Source organism: Octopus sinensis, linkage group LG16 (assembly GCF_006345805.1).
Source record: "Octopus sinensis linkage group LG16, ASM634580v1, whole genome shotgun sequence".
In the NCBI taxonomy this organism is placed as follows: domain Eukaryota; kingdom Metazoa; phylum Mollusca; class Cephalopoda; order Octopoda; family Octopodidae; genus Octopus; species Octopus sinensis.
The window spans coordinates 55,631,819-55,641,102 of record NC_043012.1 but is presented as its reverse complement, the minus strand read 5'-3'; the positions used below and the strand labels follow the sequence as shown (position 1 = coordinate 55,641,102).

General features: G+C 34.6%; 1 protein-coding gene across 2 annotated transcripts in view; it reads left to right on the top strand.

The window, feature by feature from the left end:
• The window catches only part of LOC115220251 (filamin-A), a 146,384-nt gene extending 138,840 nt beyond the window's left edge, over positions 1-7,544 (top strand). For both annotated transcript variants that reach the window (XM_036510144.1, XM_036510143.1), the window contains 4 exons: positions 1,221-1,391; positions 2,769-2,984; positions 4,826-5,023; positions 6,375-7,544. In XM_036510144.1, the coding sequence (XP_036366037.1) occupies positions 1,221-1,391; positions 2,769-2,984; positions 4,826-5,023; positions 6,375-6,562 (773 nt within the window). In that variant the 3' untranslated portion in view covers positions 6,563-7,544. The remainder of the gene's footprint in view (positions 1-1,220; positions 1,392-2,768; positions 2,985-4,825; positions 5,024-6,374) is intronic.
• Positions 7,545-9,284: the final 1,740 nt, after the last annotated feature.

Sequence of the window (9,284 nt, the reverse complement as noted above, 5' to 3'; positions counted from 1 at the left end):
ACAGAAACCTGGATTTGTCTTTGGGGTTTTTTTTTGTTTTTTTGTAATATTTATGTAGCATTGGTTAAGTCTGACTTTCACAAAGATTGTACTAAGAGCACCATTTGTCTTTATATATTGAGATCTTTTATGGCTGATTGATATCAGTTTAGCCCTGGGGGTGGGTAGCTCATTTTTAAGCATAGTGTATTATAAAATGCAATGCAACTTTCTTTTCAAAAATGGTTTGGTGTGATTTTTGAGTAAGATTTAGCTGATATTTCTAGCAGATCAACCAACCATCTCGAGACTCTTGTTGGGTGGTATAATTCACTGCTGTAGGCACCAGCACTGCAATGAGACTCTGTTAACCTACAGTACTAAGTTCTATTGCTCCTGTGGGAAGTTTATTTTGAGCAAAATCTTAGGCCATTGGGAGATTCAACACGTGGAGTGGGGTGGCAGTTAAACACAGGAGATTATCTGTGAACCTGGGGATCTTTTGATTCAGATATATAAACGATGATCTAGTTTTATCTAATTATATTTCAGTATACCTTCATTTTATGTATGTGTATACATACACATACACATACACACACACACACACCCATACACACACTCACACACATATACATAGTTTGGCATTTAAAAAAAAAAGGAAAATTTAAAGTTAATACAATGGCATTTTGGTCTAGACACTTTAGTTATACAGCTAGTCATTAATCATTTCTCTTTTTTTTTCTTGTTTTTGTTGTCTTTAATGTGTAATATCTTATGCAGCATGGCTATATTTTTCATCATAATGAAGCTTTTGATATTGTTTTACTTTTTGTTGTTACTTAAAAAAAAAAAATATTTGTTTAATCCTGTAAATGATTCCACATGTGAACAGTTTTTATGCAACGAGTAAAAACAAAAAGAAAAATTGCTTAATGCACACCAGCACTTAATGAATATTTTCTTTTTTCGTCTATTTAACATCATGTAGCTTTGGCTTTAAAGATATTTTAAAACCTTGAGCTATATTATATATAAACTTGCAGAGTTTCTCATTTATTACTTTAGTTTTTATAGTTTAAGTTTTTCATTATTCTTTTTCTGTTTCAGAATATCTTTAGTTTTTTGAATTAAGACAAATCAAAATATTGGTTCACCCTTTTGCTTATAAAAATATTTATATAATTAGGCAAACTACAAATACCTCTGCTACTTATTAATTTGTTTTTTCTCTTTTTAAGGTGAATATGCTGTCAGTTTCATCCCTAAAGAAAATGGAACTCACCTTGTCCATGTTACTTTCGATGGTTGTCATATCCCAGGCAGTCCTTTCAGAGTACTTGTTGGTAAAGTTGATGCTGATCCAGGAAGGGTCACTGCTTACGGAGAAGGCTTATATCAAGGACGCACACGTAAGTAACTAATTAGTCTTTGACTTGGAGCAATATTGTCTTAAGGCATGGGCACACTAGGCTGTTTCCCAGCAGTCCCTGAAGTCCTATAGTGATGCTAAGATGGCTCTGACTTGGAAGCTAGTTCTGTTTGCTAGAAATTTGAAGGAAATTGTTAAATCTTTTCTCTCGGTCATTACAATGCAGCCATGCTGGGGCACCACCTTTAAGTGTTTCTAGTTGAATAAATCAAACCCAATACCTTTTTTTGTATTTTAAAGCCTGGTACTTATTTTATTGGTCTTTTTGTTGAACCTCTAAGTTATGGGGATGTAAACAAACCAAGCAGTTGTGGAGTACCACTCACAATGAGCTTCCTTTCAGTTTTCCTCTACCAAATCTACTTGCAAGGCTTTAGTCAATGTGAGGCTATAGTAGATGACATTTACCCAAGGTGTCTTGCAGTGCAACTGAACCTGGAACCATGTTGTTGGGAAGCGAGCTTCTTAACCACTCAGCCACACCTGTCCCTATATTAAACTTCTTGATTCGTTCAAACAAGTTTCCAGTTTAGTTTCCTCCATTTAAGAACATATTATTTGTAATAGTCAATTTCGATGGAACTTTGTATTCTAAATGAAAAAAAAAAAATTTTAAATATGGATTATTTTAAAGGATTTTTGCAGACTATTTAAAAATCTAATTTCAGAATAATAAACAGAAAATTTGAATTTCATATTCTGTTGTGTTTGTGGAGAGTCATTTTCTTTTTGTGCTTTATAATTTAACACACTCACCTTATTGAAAAGGTTGAAAGACACAACAAAAATTTTAGGAAAATAAAAATAAGAAATAAGTGGAAATTTTACCGGTGTGTGTGTTAAATTATAAGGCACAAAAAGAAAATGACTCTCTCCAGACACAACAGAATATGCTTCAACACATGAACTCATATAAAGAATCTTGCAAACCAAATCCAAAAATGAAATTGAATTTCATATTTTAATGAAATATATAATTTCTGTATTACCTTGTATAGATGTATCTAAAATTAAGATATGTTTGTGTTGGGCAGGGACATAGCATTTTAAATGTAAAAAAATTTTTTAGTAGATTTTACTTTTATGCCATTGGAATCCATTTTCAGAGATGGCAGTTAACTTTCTAATAAACTCTTTGACAGCAATTCACCTAAGACCATACCTAATTTTATAAGGCAAAAGCTCATTTTAAATTACTCATCTTTTAATAATTTTGCATTCAAAAAATAAAAAAAGTTAATTTAAAACCCTCTAGGTAATATATTTCTTGATGTATGGTTGCAAAGGTATTAAGCTGTTGCTAAATACCTACAGTGTAAATGAAAAGCTTAATGTGGTTTGAATTTCGTTTTTGTAGGTCAAGTAGCCAAATTCATAATTAGCACAGTTAATGCCGGCTCTGGTGCATTAGCCGTTACTGTTGAAGGCCCATCTAAGGTGAAATTAGATTGCCGAGAAGTTGAAGAAGGATATGAATTCAGCTACACACCAACAGCACCCGGAGACTATCTTATTAATATCCGCTATGGTGGCGTTGGTATTGCTGGTTCTCCATTCAAAGCAAAGATTACAGGTAGGCTCTCTTTTTCTCGCTCTCTCGCTCTCTCTCTCTCTTTTCTCTATCTCTCTTTTTCTTCTCTTTCTCTCTCAAATCTATCAACCTTGCATCCTGGCTGTTGCCAGTCAATGAAAAAATGCCAAAAAACAGATAGCCCCCTTAAGGGATGTCTGTGTATAAATATAGTCATCCCATTTCTCTTTCAGATATATACATATGTATATATATATATATATGTATATATATATATATATATATATATTACCAGTTTCAGATTCAAAATCTGCTAGACCAAAGAATGCCAAATTTAAGAGGTCAACTTTGTATTTCAAACTGTCATATATTTACATCTTCTAAATATCATGTCAAGAAGAATTTGAAGCATTATAAAAAATTTTTTTTTTAAATTACTTCCTGAAAGCATTTCTCTAGGTATTGAGTTCTGCTCTGCACTAAAATATCTGCAAAAAGGAAAATCTTTTGTTGCCATGTGCTATGTAAAGGTGTGTGGCCCAGTAGCTCGTGTGTTAAGCTTATGATCATAACTCATTTTTACAAACTGAATGGACTGGAGCAATGTGAAATGAAATGCTTTGCTCAAGAACACAATGTGTTGCCCAGTCCAGGAATTGAAACCACAATCTTACAATCATGAGTACAACACCCTAACTACTAAGCCACACACTTCCACTAACACATACACATATATAGTGTCTTGCTTGGAATTGAACTCAGAACCTCTAGTTAACAATATTGCATTAACCACTGCCTTCCTCCACAAAAATTGGTAAAAAAAAAAAAATCAACTGAAGTGAAAAATGCCATGAAAAACAGTGGAATGAGAAAAGTATATGCCTTTGCATCAAATAAAGGGTTATGTTCCAAATTAAAAATTCTGATGCATGCACCAGGAAACCAGCCCTTATGAGTTGGTACAACTTGAGAAGGACCCTTTTTTTTTTTCTTTTTGCTCCTGGATTGGTCAATATGTCTTTGAGTAAAAGCACTTCATTTCACATTGCTGGTGTCACTCTCTCCCTTTCCAGTTGTTATATCTTTCATTTTCCATTGAATGAAGGATGGGAAGGCCAAGAGTGTTTGTGTCTTCTTGCAACTAAACAGGTAACCGAAACAGCTACTAAAAGTATGGCATAAGCTATCGGGTCTATTCTCGTGAATGAGTGATGATTAAACAAGTATAAGGAGTGTATGTGATGTATTAAAAAAAAAAAAAAAGATAAAAACCTTTTTAAATTATACAATTGAACATTGATTATCTGAATGAAACAGGCAGCACATTTTGATTGAATAACTGATTGTTTAGATATGTGATTTGATCTTAAAAGAAGCTATACTAAACATTGAGACCCTGGATAATTTGAAATTCAGATATTAAATATTCAGTTTACTGAGAGTTTGGCTACAAGTAAGTTATTGAAATGTGAATTGAGGAACAACCACCAATGCTATAATGTAATGATGTAAAGAATCCTTAGAATATTTAGGCCAGATATGACTAGCTTAAATGCTAAAGGACTACATGTCTTATGTTCAAATTGGCCAGATCTGGCATCTCTCACCTACCTGACAATGTCATTCTGAAAATAATAATGACATCATTAAAACCTTGAAGCTACATGATAATGTGGGATTTATTCAAAACGGTGAATAAATTAAGAATTACATTTGACTCAGCCAACTGAATGCTAAATCGTTAGAGCTCATCCAAGCTTTCAATTTTGTTGTTTCCTTCATATATAAAAATCCCAAAACTGTTAACAATGTAGGTGTTATATGCAATGTAGTAAACTTAAATCACAAATGTTTTAAAATTTTCACTTCGTTTCTGTTTTTAGGTGATGGCCATGCTTCTGGATTCCATGAGCAAGCTTCAGTTGTTGTAGAGACTGTCACTAAAACCAGCACAACTACTCGCTTCAGTGGTGTACAGCAATACCAGTCTGATCCCAGTAAAGTTGTTGCTCGTGGTAATGGATTAAACAGTGCAGTTCGTGGCAAGGCTAACACTTTCACCATTGATACTACCAATGCTGGTAAGTACTTTGTCACTTTTCACTTTATATGATTTTTAACATTAGCTGAGGGCCACAGATTTTGTGGATGATTTTTAAGCTTGCTCTTTGGCTTATGTCTCTCTAAAGAAATAGTTCTTATTTCTGGTTTCCATAAGTGTGTAAAAGATGCTCCATCTTTTGGATAGTAAAACAATAGAATCCAAAGAAACCAGTGACTAGTAAAACAAATGAGAACACTGGAATATATATATATATATATATAATGTACTGTGAGGAAGGAATGAAGTCGGTTTTTTCATCAGAGAGAACTGGAAGAAGAAAGTTAACTGATTAATATATTGGGATTAGTGAGAAAGACGGGAAGTGGGGAAGTAACCAGCGTCAATAAAAAGGGCCAGAGTGAGGAATTGAAGGAATGACAAAGATATTAGGAAAATGTTGGAGAGGGGAGGTAATGACAGGAAAACACGACATATGTCTGTAATTAATGCACAAGCATAAATATGCATGTGTAATGTGTGTATATTATATGGACCCTTGCACATTTATACATTGAAAACTGCACTGTGCACCAATATTGGATTTATATCTGACTCACTGGAGGATCCTGTTGAATTGAGCAAGCCAGCATGGAAAAATGGCCTGAAATGATGATTCAGAGATATGTAAATTTAAGAGAGATCCTTGTGAAAACCTTGTAGAATGCTGAATGAAATGGCAAGAGTATCTAATGAAGAACTTATTTAAGCAATCACCTAAGGAGGTGCATTCTACATGTGGGATGTAAAATAAATAACTGTGCACTTTTGAACTACAGGTGCAAGAATGCATCAGATCAATTGTAGTGGTTTTTAACCCTTTTGTTACCAACCCGGCTGAAACCAGCTCTGGCTCTGTAGTACAAAGGTCTTGTTTTCATGAGTTTTGAATGAAAATCTTCCACCATACCTTAGTCACAATTTATGTTTCTAACACTAGCTTAATGATAATGAAGTTATTTTACTAAATTCTTTGTTATATTTAAAGTAATTGAAAGAAACACAGAGCATCTCAAAATAAATACAGTAACGAAAGGGTTAAGTAATGAATGTCATTAATTTCATTTTTCTATCATTTGTCTAAATAAATAGATCTTCTGACCTCGAATCTTGTTGAGGTCAACTTTGCTTTTCATCCAAGGTTGGTGAAGTACTAGACGAGCACTGGAGTAGATTTAATGGATTAACACTCTCTCCCTTGTGCGTGTGTGTGATAGGATGTTCTTTCCAGGAAATATTCAGAATGGTATGAAGCTTGTATGTGTAGGGTACTCTCCAGCATAGTTGGTTTCAACACTATTAAACTTGTTTTCTCTCTTCTGTTGTTGCAGGTGTCAATATAATGTTCGTTGGTATGCGAGGACCCAAAGGACCTTGTGAGGAATTAGTGGTGAAGCATCTTGGAAATAACCAGTACAATGTGTCTTATCTCGTGCAGGAAGTCGGAGAATATATGCTGATGGTGAAATGGGGCGATGATCATATCCCTGGCAGTCCATTCTGTGTAAAAGTTCAGTGAACCAATCTTACCTCCCATCCTCTTATTTTTCCCAATTTTGTTAAATGACCCCCACCCTCGCCACTTCCTTTTCATGACTTCCCCTGTCAACTTCCGAGAGTAACCTTTGTAACTTTTTTTTGAGTGCACGCGGAGTGAACCATGACACACCAACATCAGTCGGATTAATATCTGAATCTCAAGAAACCAGTTTCAGCCAATGATGCTACCCATCAATTCGATTATATTTTGAAGCTTCCTCATCCAACAGATGAAAACAAAATAATTTGTTACAAAATATATTCAATTTGCTATATTTTTTCCTTTTTTTTTTTTTTTTTGAAAATGGTGCTTTTTTTTTTTTTTATAAATATATAATACTTCTGTTGATTTCCTCGCAGTTTCGCTTGTCCACCTTGACAAATTATATTTATTGGATTAAGCTTTCCTTACAAGCAATTACTGTTACTGAGCTTTATATTCTAGTCTTAAAATTGAAACTTTTTTTGCAATTTTTTTTTATCTATATATATATATATATATTCTATAATGCTGAAGAAATATTGAGATTAATAAAAGGAAATTTATAATTTTTACCTTTTTTTTCTTACATGTATTGGAAACATAAAGAAAATCAAACTATTTTTGTTAGTTATATTTGTACAAATTTTCAAGGATAGCAGGAAAATGTATAAAAATAAAATAAAATGAAAGATATGCAGGGCTGGGCAGAAGGGTAGGTTGGGGGAGATGTTATTAGTGTAGTTATTTTCCCTGCATTGTTGCTATTTTCATTTTTGATATAATAATAATTATTATTATTATTAGTGTTTTTCTATCTATAGTTGATGCTATCTCTTTCCGTTAAAAGTTCTTCAATAAAAGCACAATCAAAGTTCAGACTGGAATACCTCCTAACCTCCCTGTCTTACAACGTGACCCTAATTAATTACGCCTATCTTCTGGTAATGCCACTAGGAAGGGAGAGAGAGGAGGGGGAGAGGAAAAAAATTACCCATCAAATTTTTTAATTTAATTTTTTTTAAGAAGCATGCAAATTTGATATGCTATTAAAATAAATTTTTTTGCTAATATATATACAAATGTGTTTTGTTGTTCATTTTATTTTTTTTTTTTTTCTGAATTAAAAAGCGAAGATAAAGAGTGTATATTCCCACTAATCTGTCTATATTGACCAGATTATCAAATGTTATATACTGATGGTCACAATGTGCTTCCAATTCTGTCTTGTTTACCCCATTCTTTTCCACCTTGGCCCAAATTGTTTTATTAAATTGTCTTCCCATCATGGAGGCCTTCTGAGTGGCTTTTTCCAATCTTTTGGATTGGATGCAGTGGGACTAAAAACTCTTGAACTACACAATCATGCTTGTACCCATTATATCACCGTGATCACCATGACCGACCAGGCTATCAGATGTTGTTACACATCGCTGGTCACAATGCGAAGCGCATTGTTTTAGCCTTCAAATGATGCCACCCTGCTGGCTAAGCGAGCAGGCCAACAGAAGAAAGAGTGAGAGAAAGTTGTGGCAAAAGAGTACAGCAGGGATCGGCACCCCCCCCCCCCTGCCGGAGCCCCGTGGAGAATTAGGTGTTTTCGCTCAATAAACACTCACAACGCCCGGTCTGGGAATCAAAACCGTGATCCTACGACTGTGAATCCGCTACCCTAACCACTGGGCCATTGCGCCTCCACACCCATTATATATTGATAATAAATAATGGAAAGATATTGAAAGGATTGCTGGTTGGAAACCTTATAGAAAACAACTGCTGAGAAGACAAAGATATATAAAAGAATAAAATAAAACCTGACAAATCTGATGCTAGACATGGACTGATGTACAGCACAGCACAGTACAGTACAAAATTTAGGGCTAAGGGGGATGGACTTCAAGCCCTAGGACTTGTACAGCTGGAGCTTCATCCAATTTCCATGTATATAATTTTTGTGGAGGAAGGCAGTGGTTAATGCAATATAGTTAACTAGAGGTTCTGAGTTCAATTCCAAGCAAGACACTATATATGTGTTAGTGGAAGTGTGTGGCTTAGTAGTTAGGGTGTTGCACTCGTGATTGTAAGATTGTGGTTTCAATTCCTGGACTGGGCAACACATTGTGTTCTTGAGCAAAGCATTTCATTTCACATTGCTCCAGTCCATTCAGTTGGTAAAAATGAGTAAAGAAATAGGTATTTCGTCTGCCCTTACGTTCCAAGTTCAAATTCCATCGAGGTCAACTTCACCTTTCATCCTTTCAGGGTCAATAAATTAAGTACCGGTTACACACTGGGGTCGATGTAATCGACTTAATCCATTTGTCTCCTCTGTTTAGCCCAACACACGAGCTACTGGGCCACACACCTTTACATAGCACATGGCAACAAAAGATTTTTCTTTTTGCATATATTTTTGTGCACAGAAGAACTCAATACCTAAAGAAATGCTTCCAGGAAGTAATTTATAATGCTCCCTCTTGAACAGAACATTGGTCTGTTGCAGATTTAACTTCCCAGTTATTACTGGAACTTATTTACAGTTGAGTGAACTGGAACAATGTGAGATGAAATGCTCAAGAACAAACACACTGACTTATCCAATAATTAAAACCACTATCATGACTAAATAAAACAAGATATTGATTTCAAATTTTGGCACAAGGCCAGTAGTTTCAGGAGGAGTGGGTAAGTTGATTTTGGTGCCAGTGTTCAACTGGTACTT